The sequence below is a fragment of the Mastigoproctus giganteus genome, chromosome 1, assembly GCF_048544385.1.
Source record: "Mastigoproctus giganteus isolate SK-2022 chromosome 1, ASM4854438v1, whole genome shotgun sequence".
In the NCBI taxonomy this organism is placed as follows: Eukaryota; Metazoa; Arthropoda; class Arachnida; order Uropygi; family Thelyphonidae; genus Mastigoproctus; species Mastigoproctus giganteus.
The window spans coordinates 178,917,971-178,939,852 of record NC_143575.1 but is presented as its reverse complement, the minus strand read 5'-3'; the positions used below and the strand labels follow the sequence as shown (position 1 = coordinate 178,939,852).

Sequence of the window (21,882 nt, the reverse complement as noted above, 5' to 3'; positions counted from 1 at the left end):
TACAATATTCTGATGTTATCAATAACTGTTGTTTTGTCGCTGCATATCGTTGCTATTCTGATGCATTGTGCTAAGATAACATTAGCATGTACCTGTTTGGAAATATTGGAATTCCATTGTGTATAGTTTACTATGCTAAAGTTGAAAGCTTCACGTTTGTTGTACAAATTGATGGAGGCTATACCGTTTTTTATATTGATGTCTAGATCCAAAAATTGGGCTGCTGTGTCAAATATATATATATATATATATAATATTTAACTTAACTGAATTCTGTGTTGGATATTATCTTCAATAAAATTAGTTGAAGTTTCTCCATTTCAATCATAATAGCCGGTCTAGCCCTAGTTGCTTAAAGTGGAACAACTGTCTTTCCAGCTGTCAGTGGAACTGCTAAAATTAATTCTTTATTTTTTATAATTGTTCTTACAGTTAAACTTGCCAGTCCTAAATTATGGTACACATTCGTTTGTTGTTGATTGGAATTGATTTGCTTCAAAACAACTAATTTAATTTTCAAATTCAGTCTTTTTCTTACATTTGTAGTCTTCATACTGTGTCCAGACGTTGCTTTTTCATTCTTATCTGTCATTATTAACTCTTCAAAAATGTAACTGCATTGGTTGCATCAATTATGATACAATGTTCGAGTAAACTGTCCGAAACTGTCCGTTATGTGTGATGTCTAATACTGTACTGAGTGATGACTTCGGATAAATCCATATAACGCAAATATTACAAGCGAGATACTTGATCATTGTTTAAAATTTTGATCTCGGAACTACGTAACAAGTCACTGTATTGCAATTAAATTAGCGTGCGAGAAAATTTCACTGAGCGTGGGAAAATTTCTCAAGTCGGCGTTGGAAACGTTTTAATACTGTTTTGCTATCAACTTTTTCAAGCTATCGACTCCATCAGATGAAACGTTTTCATTAAATATGCCAAAAATGCAATCTGTAGGCTGGTAAAAGAGCATTATAGTGAGTTGTTGTTATTTGGTTTTTAGGAGCATTAGCAGCTAAGGCCATATTGCTCCGGGAATATGCGGAGGTCATTCCCTGACCTTTCCACATCCTCCGTATTTGGTTGTGACGGGCTCGAACCCTGGTCTAATCAAGAAGCATGTACTACGCACTGCTGCTCCTTCCCACCTGGCTATGGAGGCACAATAGTGATTTGTGACAGTGTTATAATCAGATAGGGGTTTATAATATAAGAACAGCATTATAGCAAATCAGCGTAAAGTGAACCACGTTATAACAAGGGCCTGCTGTACTTTAATAGGAGCTGTGTACTGTGCTGTGCTGTGCTGTACAGGCGCCTCCGTAGCCAGGTGGGAAGGAGCAGCAGTGTGTAGCACATGCTTCTTGATTAGACCGGGGTTCGAGCCCGTCACCACCAAATACGGAGGATGCAGAAAGGTCAGGAAATGACCGCCGCATATTCCCGGAGCAATATGGCCTTAGTTGCTAATGCTCCTAAAAAAAAAAAAAAAACCAAACAAGCTGTGCTGTGCTGTACTGTGCCGGTAAATCTAAAAATAATTGGTGTAAATGGCCACTTAGAGCCTCAGACTTCAGTGCAGCTGCAAAATTATCCATCCACTCCAACAGTAGTTCTTCCTTGAATTTATTCAAGCTATCCACTTCCACAACATCAGATGGAAGTTTGTTCCAGCAGTCAACCACCCACTCGCTGTGGTGTTATCTTAAAGTAATTGGATTACTCACTGGTCTACAGATGGGTTTCACAAAATGCTGTTGTTTTGTATGTTTGTGGGACAGTGATGCAACAGAAAAACATTATATTGCAGCAGTGGAAAAAGAGGGAGGAATTTTTACCGTGGAGAAGTAATATAAAATGTTCCACTGATTGAACTCAAAAATAGTTCTTAATTTTTTCATATAAAGCCTGAATAATTGAAGAATTTTGTTCTGGTCTGTGGATAAAGAATGAAATGCATTCTACCTAAGGGAAGTGTTACCCAGTTTAATAGATGCAAACTGAAAGAAGGAATTTTTCATTGGGTCTCAAATAAATGCATCTTTATTTCGATTACATCCTCAAAGATAATTTATTTGAAACAAAGCTACACAGAAGCTCATGGATTTCTTGAAGATGGAAAGAAGATAATTATCTATTTCTGGTATCAACTGTACTGCAATTTTATAAAGATTTTGGTTGCCAAAGTTCCTTCCAAAGGTCTTTGAAAATTAATTTTCATCATTCCCATCTCAGTTTTTTCCCTCAAAATTTGGGAGGTGTAAGTGATGAGCAAGGGTAACTCTTTCATTAAGATATATCTATGTTGGAAAAGTGATCCCAAGGTTGCTAGGATATTGGGATGATGGACGAGCCCTGCTGGTTTCTTAAGAGGGAAAGCAGAATGGACTATAAGAAAAACCGAGTGGAAAACATAATGTATCATTACATTTCTAAAGAAATAGAATGTATGTTTTTCATTATATGCTTGATTAAAGTGTTTTAAAATAAATGAGACTCAGTTTTAAGATAGATATTTATTATTCTATGATATTTGAAAACTGAAAGGTGTGGGGATTTACAGAGCCTGCTGAGGTTCTTTTTTTCTGTACCATTCTCAGATACACAGGTTGTGTTAAAGTTACTAAGAGAAAAACAGATGCATTGGTGCAGGCATTCTTTCTTTCCATTGTCTTTTTTTTTGACATAACTTCCAGACATAATTTCCATCATGTCTTTCTTTCCATTATGTCTGAGTAGTGCCACTTGGACATAAAGGGATGCAGAATTTGAATATGGTGAGTGTAATATGTAAAGCAGGGACAGATAGGAGAGGCGAGGGAAGGGAGGAGAGAAGAATTATGCTCTTGGTTAAAATGCATGTAGATTCTAAGTCAGTACACCAATTGCCATGGACAACCAATCTAATGTTGAGTCATTATGGTATGGCATAAGCATTGGGAAAACAAAAGGGAAAGTGGGAATGTGTTATCATCCAAATGACTGTGGTGAGTATAATAAACAACTGTACAAGACAGAGTGGGCCAGTAAATCACAATTTCTTATCATGGGCATATTAAGGGAATTTTAACTTTCCAGATGTTGATTGGAACTTCTGGATTATTCACTAACTCATTAGCAGAACATTTCTGGATTTATGGGTTGACTGTTTTCTATAATACCACATTAAAGAGACTACATGAGAAAGCAATGCTTTTGATCTAATTATCAAGAGTAAATTATGTGGAGAAGTCTGTGGTCAGGGGTGGATTTGCTAACAAAAACTGAATTTTTTTTTTTTAGTTTAGTACACATTATTTTTATACTTTTAAAATGCTGAAATAAGATTCATGTGGGGATGGGTTAACTAATTAGGTAACATTAGGTAACAACTGTCTTTATACTTGTGATAAATTTTCATTTTTGCAACTATATATTAGGCAAGCAGCATAAAAATGCTATTAAGCAAGCAGCAATTTCAGAAGAAATCAAGGAGAAACTTTTTTGAGATTTTGACTAAGAGTATGCTAAAGATTGCAAGGCATTGAATTTATTTCTGTGTCCTTGCAGAAAATAAAGGGTGACCTGGAACAACAGTTGAGTAATGTGTTCTTTACAGAATTCCTTTCATTCACATTAATCTGTTTATGTGGGGCAAGTTCTTTGCTATGACAGAATTATTAAAAACAAAATTAGAAATCTTATGTCACCAGAAAATAATTTAATTGCAGTCCTAAACAGTTTAAAAAATATAATTGAACTTTTGATTTTGTTTAAAAAAAAAAACTAAAATTTTGTTTTAAATTAATTGTAACATTTCTTGTAATTTTATTGATCACTGTTTATTGATGTATTTATGTAATATATGTATATGTAACATATATGTATGAATAAGAAATAGAGCTTATTTTTATGCTATTCTAATTTTTGTTTAGACTGTTTTGCATAGTTATAAGTATATGATGGCAAATGTATTGCTTGTGAGTAATTTTTTCCCAACTAATCAATTAGAATTAATTTGTTTAAGATTTAAATAAACCTTGGCACAATGGTAGAAAAAAAAAAAAAAAGTCTAAAAATTATAGGTACTGTGGTACTTATAATATTTCTTTTTAAAAAAGAAATCCTTTGCCAAAAAGATAAAGAAACATTGATGTATACATATACTATTCCTTTTAAGTAGTCTGAAAGATAAAAATCTGGGAATCTTGGAAAATGATATGCCCCCTTTGTGGTAAATAATTTGCTACTAGTTAGAGACTAAACACTAACATACGAGGGGTTTCCGAAAAGTAAGGTAACAAATTTTTTTTCTTAATAATTGTGAAAGGGAATAGGATGAAATGCAGTGGACAGATAGATCCGTTAATAACATTCAAAAAGACTGCCAGTGCAGTGTTGTGGTACTGCCGCCTCACAGCAGATTCCAGTTGCAGAATGGCAGCTATTGTGCAAGTGTGCTCTAAAACAGGTGTTTGTGAAGTTGTTTGCTTTTTGCAAGCAAATGGGTCGTCACCAAGTGACATTCACTATGAACTGGTTGCTGTGTATGGCGAAAAGGAGATGACTAAGAAGCAGGTGTGTTTTTGGTGCAATGAATTTAAAGCGGGCCACGTTGACATTGAAGATTGACATCAGGCGGGCAGGCCTTCATCGAGCAAGACAGAAGACAACATTTTGCACATTAAGGGCATCGTTTTTGAAAACAGGCAAGTGAAATTGCACAAATAGTGAACGTGGTGTTATTCTTGTTGTTGTCATTTGGTTTTTAGGAGCATTAGCAACTAAGGCCATATTCCTTCGGGGATATATGGTGGTCAATCCCTGGCCTTTCTGCATCCTTCATATTTGGTAGTCACGGGTGCAAATCCCATCCTAATCAAGAAGCATGTGCTATGCACTACTGCTCCTGCCCACCTGGCTACAGAGGTGCCTAGTGAATGTGAGTAAGTCAACTGTTCATGATGTCCTTGGCTTTCGAAAGGTGTGCTGCCACTGGGCACCCTGACAATTGTCAGAGCAAAATGCATGGGGATGTGTCTGGAGAACCTGTTGCGATACAGCGACTAGGATTTTCTCGCTCGCATAGTCACAGCAGAAGAAACATGGGTTCATCACTTTACCCTGGAGAGCAAACAAGACTCCATGTCCTGGAAACATCCACAATCTCCTGTGCGCAAAAAATTCAAAACCGTTCCCAGTGTCCGAAAAGTCATGGCCACAGCGTTCTGGGATTTCCAAGACATTCTGTTGGTGGATTTCTTGATGAAGGGAGGAACAATCAATGCACAGCTTTACTGTGCAACGTTGGAAAAACTGAAAGCCAACATTTAACACAAATGACTAGGACTCCTGACAAGTGGCGTGATTTTGTTGCATGACAACGCAACTCCACACATTGCCCACACCACTCGTGAGTGATTGTGCTGTAATCGTTGGGAAATTCTGTCACATCTCCCTTACAGCCCAGACTTAGCACCTTCAGACTTCCATTTATTCGGCCCTCTGAAAAAACACCTTTCAGGAAAGTTTCACCACGGATGAGGAAGTTCATCAGCTGGTGCAATGTTGGTTATTGCGTGTGAGTAACCGGTACTGGTATTTATCAATACCACTACTGACTATAAGCTGGTCTGTACAGTCAGTACTGAGTATAAGCTGATGCTCTATAAACTTGCTTTCTTGCATCATGTGCCTTTGCTAATCCTAATACTTCTTCAGTACTGGTATTGATAAACTGATCCATCGTTGGGACAAGTGCATCAGTAAAACAGGAGACTTCGTGGAGAAGTAGTGTATGTTCACTTATTTCTTGGTGTGTAATTTCAACTTCATATTATTAAACATCATCGAAAGAAAAATTGTGTTGCTTTACTTTTCGGAAACCCCTCATATAACAGCAATGACTGTTGGATACTTGAAGATGATCAGTGCTACTACTGTAGCAGTTAGAATCAGATTCTATCAAGTTGTTGGTGAACACTCCCAATCAACCTGGAGTGAGAACAGGCTCTGTTTTCACCACAAACATTTCCTTTATTATGCTGGAGTGAACTTCAAGTGGAACTGGTGTGCCACTTCCATTTGAAGTTCACTTTGTCTTTATACATTGTACAATGTTCTCTCCAGAAAATTTTACGTGCTAGGTGGCATTATGAAGTAGCTGGGCAGGGAAGTGTAATACTTCGCAATATTATAAAATTTTCTGTTATTTATAAATGTGACTTAAGCAATCAAGCAGAAATTAATTGCATAATTTAATGTTATATTCCCCTGTTGCATTGATCTTGATAGCGTAGTATGTTTGAATTAATATTGATCGAGATCAGTGAGCATTGTATATATATAAATGCCTTATAAAGGCATTTATAATATGTAAAATCATGTCCGATTGTCATCAAATGTCAGTGTATGAGCAATGTAAGAGATCTGGTAATCCCAAGATGATAATTAACTTTTCCAAATCAAACTAGACAGTCTCTGGCAGTCCAGTATCTATTCAAGCAGAAAAGTAGTAGTCAACTTTCAAGATTGCCCCACCTACTTTTCTCAATTTTACAAGATCTGAATCCTCAAACTGTTTAAAGTGTAAATGCATATCTCTCACTCCACCATATCCTCCTTGAATGTCTGCTCCTACAGGATTAGACAAGCTGCTCTTTTGAGTCAGACTGCCCAAGATCCTCTATTTTCTGAGGTCTGGATCTGGTATGACTAAAGTTTTCTCTTTTAAAAACATATTAATTGCTATGATGGTGTATGGCAGTTTTACTTTATCTTGAACTGTGTACCTCAAACTTATGTTTTGTGCATTATGGTCCTGGCAGCCCATGTATTGTGAAGCCTTTACAAAAAAGAACAACAATATTTCATATACTTTGTATTAATATGAAATAGTTGTTCTTTCATTAATATTCTTAGTTATTTCATATATTAATATTCTCTACTAAGAATATTAATATATTTCATATATTAATATTCTTAGTAGTGAAAATGTAACTTTTTAATGATTTATAAATTGTTATTTTTGTTATGTATACATTTAGGTATGCTTGTTTGAGAGACCCACAGAATTGTTTGAGGGTTTTGTCTTCTTTTTCTTATACACATAATTTGTGAAAGAATAAGAGAAGTTTACCTCAATATGATATGTAGAACACTTCCGTATGATACTCTCCAGAAATTAAAATGAATATAACATTACAGTAATTAAATTGAAAACAATTTAAAAAATTTAAAATATTAAATTACAGTAAAAAATAAATAGAAAACAATTAAAAACCAATTGAACACAATTAAACATTTTGCTAAACAATTTTCCTTCCTGAAGCTGAACGCTTTTCGACTGTATGTCATGATCACAGGAACGAAAATTTTCTGGAGATTTTCATATTGGTTATTATTTCTTATTCTTTTCATTATATACGAATGTAAACATTGAATACACATTAGATATTCTTTGGGACATGTTAAATAATAACTGTATACCAATTAATAATATGAAGCTTCCTATTAAAGAAATTTTTCACTTAATTAAACTCTTAGTTGAAGCCAACTACATCACCTTTCGAGACAAAGTACACAAACAAATTTTTGGTTTGCCAGTGGGATTGAGCATGAGTGGCTAAATATCAGATCTATCTCTTAATGATTGAGCATATAAATTTGACATCTTTATACCCCGTATCACATGGGAGGTATTTAGATGATGTTCTTGTTATTACTGATAGTAGCACCCAAGACATTTTACATTCATTTAATAATATTCATCGTAGGCTCAATTTTACATTGAAAAGGGAAAATTCGGATACTAAGTCATTAAATTTTTTCAATTTAATCAATTTTTCACTTTAATCAACTTCTCAATGCCTATAAATATTCACCAACGAAATCGGTATTGGGCTCAGAAATACAGATATTAACCAGCAGATTCTTAAACAGGGGTTACTCCCTTGTACAATAAACTGAATTAGGGTATAAGCTAAGGATAGGATACAAAAAACTACAATAGGAACATCAAAAAATACTTTATTTCTGCACTATATGTTGAAGATTGACACAAACAGCTTAACGGATTCTTTAAAGATACTGAATTTAAAATTGTGGCCATACCAATACGGAAATTACACACTATACTGAACAATCGCTCAGTTCTTTCCTCGTTTGCAACACAAATAAGTGACGTGTACAACATTTCTTTCGGTGATTGTGACTCGTCTTATCAAGAATCTGCGTGATACTCTCTGAATCTTCATGTTAAACAGCACACGTCCTCAGTTTATGCTTCTCATTCAGCAGCGTCAGAATTAGCCTTTCATGCTGTTAATGAAAAACATACTTTTTTATTTGACGAGGCCAAAATACTTAGTGTCCAATGTAATTATATGAGACTATTAAGTGCAGAAACCGTCGAAATTAAATTACATGAGAGTTCTGTTAACGTTCGCCATCCATATCTAATCTCCCATTCGTGGTCTATGTGCATGCACGAAGACAAATAATCCCTATGTAAGATTCACGCTCACACATATTCTGTAATTTTCATCCCTGTGATCATCATATACATTGTCAGCTTGTAATTCTCATTCCTATGATCACAACATATGGTCGAAAAGCATTGTCAGCTTCAGGAAGGAAAACCATTTCGCAAAATTTACATTAAATTCTTTTAATTAATTTTTAATTGCATTCAATTGGTATTTTAATTGTGTTCAAATGATTTTTAATTGTTTTATATTTATTTTTTACTGTAATGTAATATTTTTGATTTTTTAATTGTTTTCAATTTAATTTTTTACTATAATATTATATTCATTTTAATTTCTGAAGAGTATCATAAGGAAGTGTTCTACGTTATCATATTGTTGTAAACTTCTCTTATTCTTTTACAAATATTGAGATCACTGTAGAACATATTGAGCAGCACAGCTCTGGCTTATACCAGAGCTGTGCTGCTCTGGTATAAACAGACATCTCTTTCTATAAGTAATTAAACGAAATTTAATTACTTATAGAAAGAGATGTCTAAGTGTTTAACTTCGCTTACATACTTACAGAAAGGGGATTTTTCTGTTGATGTAATTTGTATATTAAAAAAATGATATAAGTACCTTTTGTATCTGAATTACTTTTAACTATAGAATAGCTTTATTTGAAATCTAGGTGACCTTGCTGATGAAGAAGGTGTGCTAGAATGGTTTGTAGATCAGTTAACAAAAGATGAAATCGAAGATGTCACTGAAAAGATGTTGATTAACTTAATAGAAATGTCTCCAAATCTAGCTGTCCTCTTTTGTAAGTAAATACTCAAAGTAGGTATTAAAAATTGTAATCATAATTAATATATGAAATATTGCAATTTTTTCCCTTATGCAATGTATTATAATCACAGATTACATTAATTATTTGAATTGAATGGACACTAATTTGCATGAATCTAATCCTGTCCAGCAGGCTCAAACCTAATTACAGATAATGTTGGTACTGCCAGTACTTCTTGATTGCAAAAACAACAGTAAATAGCAGCACCTAATTGACATACCAGCAATTAGAGGACATGATTGAGAAGAAGCAATGCCAAAAGAGAGAGACAGTAAGTTGTCAGTCAGAAGGGAACATGCTAAGACAGTTTAGCCTGGCTTAGTACAGTATTTAAAGGGACAAAAAGTAAAATGAAAAAAAAAAAAAAAAAAAAAAGGATAAATTTTTATAGAATAAGAAAATGTACAAGACAGGATGTGGAGAGCCTTTGTCCACCACATTATGAGGTAAAAAAGAGGTCGATCTAATACTAAATAAGAAGCTGTCTACAAAAATTATCACGAAAAATATTTGAAATTTGAATTTGTTTCAATTATTGTTAATGATAAACCAGATCATAAATATGTATTTTGCCTTGAGTTATTAGCTAATGATAATATGAAGCCAATATGATTAGCAAGACATTTAAAAACTAAGCATCCAGAACATGAACATAAACCTGTACAATTTTTTTGTCGATGTTTAGTCATGCAAAACTCAATCCAGTACTTTAAGAATTTCACCATACTTAATGATAAATATTTTGAAGCTTCTCTGAGGTTTCTTACTTAATAGCAAAAGATCAAAAGCCATATACCATTGAGGAAACACCTATTCTTCCTGCTGCAGTAAAAATGGTTGAAATAATACATGGAAAACAATACACCTACAAACTAAAATCCATTCCTTTGTTACAAACACCATTAGAAGACATACAGAAACTGAAGATTTAAAAACACAAGTAATAGAATAAATTATGCTGTGTGGGAAATTTACTATAGAGTTGAATGAAAGTATAGATGTTTCTAACATGTCTCAGCTTTTGGCATTTGCTAGATTCTGTTTTAATAATGAAATACACAAATCAATAAAAATAATATTTTATGGGAAAACTGTTTGAGTATAACTAGTGATGGAGTGGCTGCTTTGACCAGGGCTGTGGAGCTGGAGCCTGGAGCCAAAGCTAGTAAAAAAAAAAAAAAAAAAAAAACTGGCATCGTGGCTCCAACTAACTTGGTCAATCATAATCATGAGGGTGGCATATATGTCATATGCTTTGATGCTTCATGGTTTAGTTTTCATTTCCCTGTTCTTTTTGTTTACTATGTTTTTTTAATGTCTGAACCAGTGAGTGGTGTTTGAATAATGCACATTTTATTTTTTCAGAAATGCCAAATGTCTGGAAGCCCTCAATGATGAACAACGAATCTAGAACAAAGTCTAATGTTTTGAATATTTTAAGTCACTGAAGATGATAAATACTATATTTGCACATGCCAAGTGAATGACACTAATGGCAAGATTTTGACTTGTGGATCAAAAATTAGTAAACCTTTGACCAATAAGACTAATGTTTCAACAAGAGCATTCAATTTGAAGCGACACATAAGTTGTAATCATCCTGAAGTGCTTAAGAGTATAGAAGAGAGAGCCTCAAGCTTAATAAGCCAAGCACTTCTAATTTTTCACCATAAAATAGTCAAGTAAATCAATGAAATATTTTTAAATATTTTGTTAGTCAAAAAGTCACTGTGTTCATGACAGCAGATCAATTCAAGTATTACATTATTGAGTTAGTGGTTAAGAATTCTTTATCTCTGAGTGTCTTTTGTAAGCCAGCCATGCTTGGTTTGATAGGAGAAATGGCCCAAAAATTCAAAATTAGTTTGGACAGAGGGTATTCGAAGTTTTATAATAGAGAAAGCAAAGAAAGAGAAGTTTGCCTTTATAAATGATCTAAAAGGACATTTTGCATATTTGAAATGGATGCTTGCACACATTGTAGAGTAACTGCTTTGCAATAAACTTTTGATTTGTTGATGCCAACAATAAAATAATTACACATACATCAGCAGTAAGGGATACCAAAGCCCAACCTACAAGCAAGTACCTTCAACTAGTGAAAAGACATTCTGAAAGAGTTTGAAATAGAAAAAGAGCATGTATTTTACATTGTGACTGATAATGCCTCCAACATGTCAACTACCTTTCACATGTTGGAGGCATTATCAGTCTTTTGAGAGGTGATTCAATAACAGATGACGAAAGTAAAAGGATGAATCAGGTGGTCAGACTCCAGAATTGGAACCTGATAATGACGCAGAAGCAGAAATGGATTAAAGTGACATTATGGATAAAATTTCAAGCCTCTCGAGCATCCAGCACTTCTGTTGTTGTTTTAGCATTAGCATTAGTAGAGGCATATGATGCAAGAAGGCAAGCTTATGCAGTATCAGCCCAAAAAAAAAAAAAAAAAAAAAAACCACTCCCATTTCACCCCTCCGTTTGTTCAAAATACCTGTCCAGCTGAGCCTTAAATTTATTTAGGCTATCAACTTCCACAACAAGGGATGGAAGTCTGTTCCACCAACCAACTACCCACTGGCTAAAGGCAAATTTCCGTGCATCTATCCTACATCTGTCTTTCCTCAATTTGAATTTATGCCCTCTCAGGTGATTATTCTGAGCAAGAGGAAGAATCTCATCAGCATTGAGCATGCTCAAACCATTCAAGGGTTTATACACCTCTATCAGATCACCTCATCGGTGCTCTTAATACCATTCTGCTCCAATTTGTACAATAGTCTTCCATGGGCAACAGTGTCAAAAGCTTTCCTGAAATCCAAATGTATGATATGAAAATTATTTTTTTGCATCCAGTTCCTTTGTAACCACATCATAATATCCTATCAAATTTGTCAGACAAGATTTTCTCTTAACAAACCCATGCTGTGTCTGAATTATTGCTGCAGTCTTGTCTAGACGATCCTGCAGTGCATCTTTAACCAGTGACTCCATTATTTTACCCGGAACAGAAGTTAAACTAACTGGTCTGTAATTACAAGTGTCACCCTTCTTTCCCCCTTTGGGAATTGGGGATACATTTGCACATCTGCACATTTGCACTCAGGGGAGGTCCCCACTGAGTCCAAGGATGCTCTCATAATTATGGCTAAGGATTTGCTTAGTTGCTTTGCTGCCTCCTTTAACATAACTGGATAGATTCCATCCACCCCAGTTGCCTTTCTTATGTTTAACTTCAACAATTTCTCCTCCACTTTGCTCTCAGTTATTACAAAATTATTAAGCACCCTGCTACAATTTGATAACCTTCTGCCATTTTCAAAACTTAGTAACTCCTCATGTGTGAAGGTAGATGCAAGATACTCATTCAGTTTGTTTGCTATCTGAGCAGGATCATCAACAGTCGAACCATAGATATCAAGTGGACCAATCAGATTCATCCCCTTCCTTTTAGAGTTTATATAAGTAAAGAAATCCTTGCTGTTTTTCTTAGCATCCTTTGCCAAAGATTTTTCACAATCTTCCTTCGTCTGCCTAACCTCCTTTGTGACCTGATTACAGACTAGCTTATATCTGCCATAGGCCTCTGTGTCATTGATAATTTATATGCATCCCATGCATTTTTCTTCTCTGTCACGAGTCTCATTAGTTCAGTTGATAACCATTTAGGACTAAACCTTGAACAATATTTCTTAATAGGTATGAAACGTTTAGTAGCTTCCACGATTAATTCCTTGAATGCTTCCCACTTAGAATTTACTGTTGGTAACATCGTCGGTTGATCCCACTGTACAGAATTTAAAAACTGTCTGAGACCACTGTACTCACCTTTACGGAAGCAAAAACCATTTCCTTTACCTCTGATGGTAATTATATCTTTAAGTAAATCCAACATCAGTACACTGTGATCACTGCCACCTAGTGGTTCCTTTATCTGCAAATTTTAATACAAGAATGATCACTGCTGATAACCAGATTAAGAGTATTACTCTCTCTGGTTGCCTCTCGAACTTGCTGCTGCAGAAAACAATCATCCAATAAATTCACAAAAGTCTTACTAGTGTGTGAGTGATCAACTCACAAGTTCCAGTCAATATCTGGGAAATTAAAATTCTCCATTATAAGAAATTCTGATTTACTAGCCCACTCTATTTCTCTGTACAATTGTTCATTGTACTCATTCGAGTCATTAGGCCTATAACACACTCCTACTGTTATTTTTGCTTTCACAGTGCTTATGTCACACCAAACTGACTCAACAGTGTACTGTTCATCTATATCAACTGGATGCACTTATTTTGATTTTATATTTTTCTTAATTAACAGCATGACACCTCCTCCCTTCCTAACCTTTCTATACACATTGTACTCCCCAAATTCCAATTCTGCAGTCCTAATATCAGTGTGACACCACATCTCTGATACCCCAACAATATCCGCCTTTGATGTCTTGACTAACACTTCAAATTGATCAAATTTATTTACTATACTTCTAGCATTGGTATACATGCAAGCATACATGCACCTATTCCTATTCACCCTGACACATCCCATATACCCACTTGTATCATGATGACTGCCATCAGTCCCTGAAACTCCCAGCACCCCTTGCTTCAGGTCGCTACTTATTCTAATAGAAGTTGTAAGAATCACCTTCACCTCTGCCTGCGGCTACTTTTATCCTTTTAGTCTGTGAATCCCCCCAGCTAGCAGTTTTCCGACCCACCTAACACTGCCTTGATAGCATTGGGATACCTACTCGACCATTGATGAGAGGCAAACAAGTTTCAAAACAGTGCTGTCTTGGTGGTAGTGGTTGTATCTGCCAATAATAAGTAACATTAGTCTTCTCTGCTGGGGAAGCATGGCATATTTGACGTAGTAAACTAACAGGTAACTTATTGTGAAGGCATTCACAACATGAGAAGTAACAAAAACATTTACTATGAACATTTGTTCATACTAAATCACCTAGTTTGAACTATATCACCTACTTTGAATTTACTGTGAACAAAATGATGTTTGCACTAACTTTTGTCATCAGTAAAAGATTGTTATTGACTTGAATGTGAACTACTGTACTGGTGCTTTTTACATTTCAATAGCTCGACCTCATCACCAGAACCCCTTCCCTAGTTCCCAAGAAACTTTATTAATGTAGAATGAAATTTTAATTTTCCTTTGTTCTTTCTTCTAGAACACCTAGTTTTGCCTTCATATCAGTACAGGTAAATTACCGTATTTCCCAATGTATAAGATGCACCTTTTTTCGAAATATTTGGGTTCTAAAAACTGGGTGCATCTTATACACTGGTTGTAGATTTTTTTACTTGCATTTCCCACTTTTTCACGCTTGTTGTCGTTGCGCTCATTGTTTCGCACTTGTTACTGGTATATTAGGTTACGTTTTGCTACGTTCTGCCCAGAAATGGCTCAGAAAAGTTTTCGTACAGTGCTGAATTCAAGTTAGGAGTTGTATGAATTTTATGATTTTTTTTTTTTTTTTTTTTTTCATGTAAACCCCAAACATGAGAGGTATTAGAACCTGTAGTACTTAGTACCATGCTTGGGATGGAGGTTGGGAAGACGAAAGACGATATTTGTTGAGATTGGACTTGAACTTCTGTAGACTGTAATTTTCAGGAAATACGTATGAAGGAGGTTTGTTCCATAAAACGGCAGTTGAATGAATAAACGAGGAAAATGAAAGGTTGGTTCTGTGAGTTTGAAGTTGTACAGAAAATGGATGTTGGCTGGTGGTGGCACGTGTTTGCACCGATTTCAAAGAGAGAGCGGGAATTATAGAAGCCAATTCAGAAGAACAGTGCCCATGGAAGTATCTGTAGAAGAGGCATGCAGCAGAAACAGTACGTCTAAGAGAAAGTGAGTGGAGAGACTCTGTTAGAGATGAATCATTAATTAACCTAACTGCCCTCTTCTGAATGGAATCAAGAAGCCTGAGAGAGGTTTTGGGGGCACACACGAGATGTGGGAACAATATTCCATGGCAGGGCAGATTTGCGATTTATACAGAGTGAGCAGCTGTTTGGAAGAAAAGTAATGCCGAGAGCAAAAGAGAAAACCAAGTTTTTTAGATGCGGAGGAAACAATATTTGTTATTTGCTTCTGCCAAGGGAGAATAGAAGTCAGGGTAATCCCCAAAAGAGATATATCATTTTTCCTAGAAATTGGAATGTCACTAAAGATAAGCATAGGAGCAGAAGAATCCTTTTTGCGAGATATAAGAAAAGACTGAGTTTTAGAAGAGTTTAAATCAACTAAGTTGTCTTTGCCCCACTGGAGAATTACCTGAAGATCGGCAATTAAGGAATTGGTAGCAGATTTTCAAGAAATTGAAGCTGTTTCAGCAGGACAAGGTTTTTCAAAATGGAAAGTGGAATGCAATGTGCTATTGCCAGCAAAACTATGGATAAGATTTACAGTCAATGGAAGAAGCCATTAATATACAAGAGGAAAAGAGTGGGGGAAAGAACTGAACCTTGGGGGGGCACCGGCATTAGTGGCGAAGTTAGAAGACAGAGGGCCATCTACCATCATCCTCAGTGAGCAATCACAGAGAAAACTGGATAACCAATTACTTAAAACAGTTGGCAAACCATAAGATGGAAGCTTGTCTGGAAGACCTTTATGCCAAACACGATCGAAAGCCTTTGAGATGTCAAAAGCAACTACTTGTGTTTCACCGAACCTTTCCATTGAAATGGTCCATAAATGGATAACATAAGCCAGAATATCACCAGTGGATCGACACTGATGGAATCCATACTGACGATCGTTGATCAGACGGAAGGTTTCTAGGTAGTTTAAGAGTTGGCGGTTAATTGATTTCTACATTACTTTAGAAAGAGTAGAAGTAATTGCAATGGGACGATAATTGGATGGGAGGGAGTTGTCACCCTTTTTAGGAACTGGCCTGATATGAGCAAATTTCCAAGCAGAAGGAAAAACACCTTTGGAATAAGAAAGTGAAAAAAGGCGGCAAAGAATAGGAATAAGTTCAGGAGCACAGGTTTTGAAAACAAGTGGAGAAATACCATCAGGACCTGAATCTTTCTTAGCATCAAGATTTGTCAATATCCTTCTGACATCCTTTTGACGGAAGACCACACGAGGCATTGAATGGAGCTTGTTGGGAATGTTGGGAGGTGTTTTACCAAGATCATTAATACATGAGTTGGAAGAAAAATGGGATGCTAGCAGGTCAGCTTTATCCTTGGCTGAAGCGGAAACAGAACCATCTGGTTTGGACAGAGGTGGGAGCAGAGATGGGCAAAAGTTGCGGCCAATAGCTATGGCAAGAGACCAGAATGCTCGGCTACCATTAGGGCAAGAAGCAAGTTTTCTACTCTTAGCCTGTTCAAACTCTAGTTTGGACTGATTAATAACTGCTTTACAATTGTTGCGAGCTTTGGTGTACGCAGAAAATGAAACTGAAGAATTGGAAACAAGCCAATTACGATATGCAACATTCTTCTCTTGAATAGCCTTAGCACATTTATTGGAAAACCAAGGTTTAGTTAAAGGACGAGATTTTAAAGTGGAGTGTGGGATAAATGAAACGATCTGAGCAAACGTTGACATCAGAAGTTTTGAAACAGTAATCTGACCAAGGAAAAGAAGAAAAGAAGTCTTGCAGATCATCCCATTTTGCATTCTTGTAATGTCAAACAACACGAGGTGGGGAATAGCCATGAGATAAAGGTTCCATTGGAGAAGAGACAATCACCAAGTTGTGATCTGAGGTGCTTAAAGGACCTCTCACTTTGATCGTGTACTTAGAAGGGTTGTTTGTGAGAAAAAGGTCAAGTGTATTGGCTGTATGATTAGGATTATCTGGTATTCTTGTAGGTAAATGAACAATCTGTGCAAGGTCATTAGTAATTGCAAAAGCCTCAGCATCTCGACCAGTTGGGTCGGTGTGACTAGAAAACAGAAGCCAGCTGGAGTTGTGAACATTAAAATCACCAAGGAAAATTACCTCACTGTTAGGAAAGTTGGACTGGAGAAAGTCAAGTTCCAAAGAGAGGAAGTCAAAGAGCTCCAAGTGATTAGTGGAATTGGGAGAATGGTTGAGACAACAGATGAATTTGATGCAATGAGGTAGAGGGATTTTAAGCCAGAGAAGATCAAAGAGAGGAGATTCCAAATTGCCAAGTCTCTGAGAAGGAATATCAGAATGGACATATATACAAGTACCACCTTTGAGGCGAATGGAATCATACAGCCAATAATTTGGGCATCTAAGATGAGCAGTAGTTGAATCAACCGATAACTGAAATTCTTTCAGAAAAAGTACATGGGGTTTGGCAGACTGCTAGTGGAAATGGACATCATTGAGACCACGTATATTTGTGAAATGAATTAGGAAGTGTTTGGGAGGTTTAGATCTTTTCGCAGATAAGCTTGCTCTATTAATTTGACAATTCATGGTGTATTCAATAGTAAAAAAAAGTGGGTGGACATGCTGTATGAAGTAATGAAATTTTTGGATATGGCGTACATAGGGTAAGAATATACCCAGATCCTTGACATAACGTGGCCTCGACAATGCTCCCCGCATACACACTACTCGGACTCTCTCCAGTCACTATCTGGCAGAGTAGAGGTAACAAGATTATACACTAGCTGATCCAGAATCCTCCTAGAGAGTTACCAATAGGTTCGGTCCGGTGTACTAACTAGCGGCCGGCCTGCGAACACCGTTTTAGAGCTGTACCCTCAAAATGTAAGGAATATTGGATCTCACCACGATGTTCATCATAACCTCAAAGGTCATCAATCATACTGCATGATGGAAGAGATAGCGAATGGTAAAACTTGAGTTCAATAACTTTATGTAATATATATTTTTTTTTTTTTCAAATTTTGTTCACCAAAATTAAGGCGTGTCTTATACATGGGGAAATACGGTATCTCATTTATTATTTTTATTTATTATTAGTAATTTATAGCTTCATTTTGAACCACTGATCTTATATAGAGATGATAAGAATTGAATTAATAGGTTCTGTATGGAATCTGTGTTTCTTGCTAATTGTAATAAAGATATTACAGTGAAACTTCTCCTAACGGACACCTCTCTTTAACGGACATCTCTCTACAATGGACATTTTCAAATTCCCCAACTCTCCTCTATTGGTTTTAATGTGTTTTTGTCTTCTGTGTAGCGGACATTCTCTGTAACGGACGCAGACAGTCAATCTGCATTGTTTCGTTTAGATTAGCACTTAATTTGATCTCCCCATAACGGACAGCGGGCGAGCTCACGGCCCTTTTTCTAGGAACGTTTCTTCCAAGTTTTGCCTCAATCGTGTGTTTATTTTCTATTTCTGATTCTCTGAATTTTATCAAGGTTTAAGTCGCGGTTCTAAACCCTTTTTCAAGAATTTTAAGGCATGTGTAAAACTTCTGATGAATTCGGAGTGTGCATTGGGGGGGGGGATTTTGTCAGCCTTTCGTCTTTTGAGTTTCAGTTTTCAGTTTTGTTCAGTGTCGTGCACCATGTCTTCTCGTAAACATTTAACTTTAAAAGATAAAGTCGAACTCATTAATGCGTAAGATCGGCAAAAAAATAGTGTTCACAATCTCGCTGAAAAATTCAAAATCGGGAAGACGCAGGTAAGTGACATCCTAAAGAAAAAAAATGAACTGCTCAAACGATTGTGGCAACATGTAAATGATCAGGTTCAAAAATCATTCCCAAAAACTGTTGGACTTCAAATTGACAATGTTATGTATGAGTGGTTTTGTCGCGCACGTGCTAAAAAAATTCCCATTAATGGGCCTATTATTAGGGAAAGGGCTTTGGAGGTTGGGAAATCTATGGGAGTAAATGAGTTCAAAGCTTCTGTGGGATGGCTAGACAAGTTTGAAACTCGGCATAAAATTTCTTGGAAAACCGTAAGTGGTGAAGGTGGATCTGTTGATACTGGGGTTGTAACTGAGTGGACCGTCAAATTGGAAGATTTATGTCGTGATTTTGAAACTAAGGATATTTGCAACTGTGACGAAACTGGTTGTTTTTTAAAGCTCTTCCTGAAAAAACAGAGTCTAAAAAACGGAAAGTGCCAGGGCGGAAAAATTTCTAAGGAACACTTGACTGTACTATTGTGTACAAATATGCTGGGAGACTTTGAACAACCTCTTGTTATAGGAAAACCACAAAATCCTCGTTGTTTCAAGGGCATAAAGTTGAATCTTTTGAATGTTGACTGGAAGTCTAATAAAAAAGCATGGATGACACGAGATATCATGAGCGAATGGATAAGTCACTTTAACCAAAACATGATTCGTCAAAACAGAAAAATTATTCTTTTCATGGATAATGCTGCATCTCACCCGCACATTGAATTGTATCATTCAAATCGTTTTTCTGCCACCAAACACATCTGCAGAGGTGTCAGCCCTTGGATCAAGGGATAAGAAAAAATTTTAAACTTCACTACAGAAAACGTGTTTTAAGACATCTCGTTGCAAACATGAACGATGTAACACGTGCGAATGCCCTTGCAAAGAAACTCAGCATCCTAGATGCGATTCAATGGATTTCCTCTTCAGTAAACGCAATTAGAAAACAAACTGTCGTGAACTGTTTTGTAAAGTCTGGCTTCTCCAACGCAAAAACTGAAGTTGTGAACAGCAATGTGGAGCACCAAGAAGAACACGAACTTCAACATCTATTGATAATGTACAATACTTCTGCTACAAGTGACCCTGGCTACAAAGATATAGACTCGAACCTCATTACAGAAGATGGTACTCTAGATATCGACGACATTATCATCGATATTTTTCAAGAAGTTCCTCATGAGGATGAAGAAATGGAAGGAGGTCATTCTTTCGAAGAACATATTCACGACGAACCACCGATGAAAATAGAAGAAATGCTCATACAAATCAATCATTTAAAAATGTTTTTCACCGCTGAAGAAGATACTGAAGGACTTTCAATGGTTTCTTCACTCCAAACAAATGTTGAAAACAAAATTATCAGCCGGAAGAAGGTGCAGAAGAAAATAAGTGATTACTGTATGTATTTTTCTTAAGATAAAGTCATAATATACATAGCACAATTGTATGTATATTATTTACAAAAATATTGTGCAAAATCTGTATATAATTTAATTTAATTTTACATTAAACGTTTAATGAATTTTCTTTATCTCTTGTGTATGTAATTGTATATTATTTGCAAAAATATTGCTCAAAATCTTTATATATTTTAATTTAATTTTACATGAAACGTTTAACGATTGTTCGTCCTTTCTTTTTTTTTTTCTCCCTCAGACTTCTTGTTAACGGACACATTCTCATTCCCCATGGCTGTCTGTTAAAGGGAAGTTTCAATGTATTATGTTTAATATTAACAGTGTTTTGTTTTATATGTAATCAGATGATAAAGAATCAGAAAGCAGTGCCATAGTTTTAAAAGAACTGGAGAACATTGATGATGATACAGAGAAGAATGGAATTCCTTTTGTAAAAATTGATGATGACAGCTTTGCAAAAGATATGGGATTAAATGATGAACTTCCAATATTAGTATACTTTGAAAACAAGCTTCCTAGTGTTTATGAAGGTAGGAAAATCATTTGTCATGTTTTTTTTATTCATTTGTATGGTGTTTTAAATGTCATTTGCGTAACTAAAACAAAAAGTTAATTTGGAATTATTACGTAAAGTATTTTTTATAGGTGTTTTAAAATAAGAATAGCTACATTTGAATGTGTGTTCATTAAATTTATAACTTTAACAGTAATAAAGAATAAAGTTAAGTAACTTTCTTTTTTTTTCTATTGGTAGTAATGCACAGGACAAAGATTTGAAAACTTTCACTGAGAGATGCCAGCTTGCTAAATTTTTCATTGTTGGTATTGCTTTTTAAGGGCTTTTATATGGTCTATAGTTTACTTGTCATTTGGAATATAATGACATGAAATATAGTACTTACAGATCAAAAAACACTATTGCTTATAAGTAAAAATTGTAGGCCTATCACTGGTGTATTACTGTATTTTGTAATAATAAATGCTGATGAAGTTGTTTCTTTTACAACATTTAATGGTTCAGAAGGTGTGTAAATTCCATCAAGTGAATGGTGTGTGTGTGTGTGTGTGTGTGTGTGTGTGTGTGTGTGTGTGTGTGTGTGTGTGTGTGTGTGTGTGTGTGTGTGTGTGTGTGTGTGTGTGTGTGTGTGTGTGTTTATTGGCAGCATTAGCTGCTATGGCTATAGTGCGCCTATTCGTAGCAATAATAAAAAATAATCCAGTTTAAATTAGTTTCAGTTCTGAAGCCTATTTATAAAAGATGATACACTCCAATTTGTTTTAAAAAGCAGAAAAGCTCTTTAACATTTGCGTCCTCTCCAATGATATGATGTAATGTCAATGGTTCTCGACGATTAGCCAGATTTTGAAGTATTGTAGCTCGATGTTGTTGATACTGTGGACAGTCAAACAGAATGTGTTTGACTGTTAGATATTCTAAGCAGTGTGGACACTGAGGAGGATCATCGCCCATTAGTAGATGGAGGTGAGTCAGATGGGTGTGTCC

The 21,882-nt window shown here is 35.7% G+C and overlaps 1 protein-coding gene across 1 annotated transcript in view; it reads left to right on the top strand.

Annotated features, from left to right (window-relative positions):
* Positions 1–21,882, top strand: part of LOC150091328 (uncharacterized) — a 693,262-nt gene that overhangs the window by 234,415 nt on the left and 436,965 nt on the right. Inside the window, exons 13-14 of the mRNA XM_090375165.1 lie at positions 9,148–9,279; positions 20,723–20,908. Of these exons, the coding sequence (XP_090231291.1) occupies positions 9,148–9,279; positions 20,723–20,908 (318 nt within the window). The remainder of the gene's footprint in view (positions 1–9,147; positions 9,280–20,722; positions 20,909–21,882) is intronic.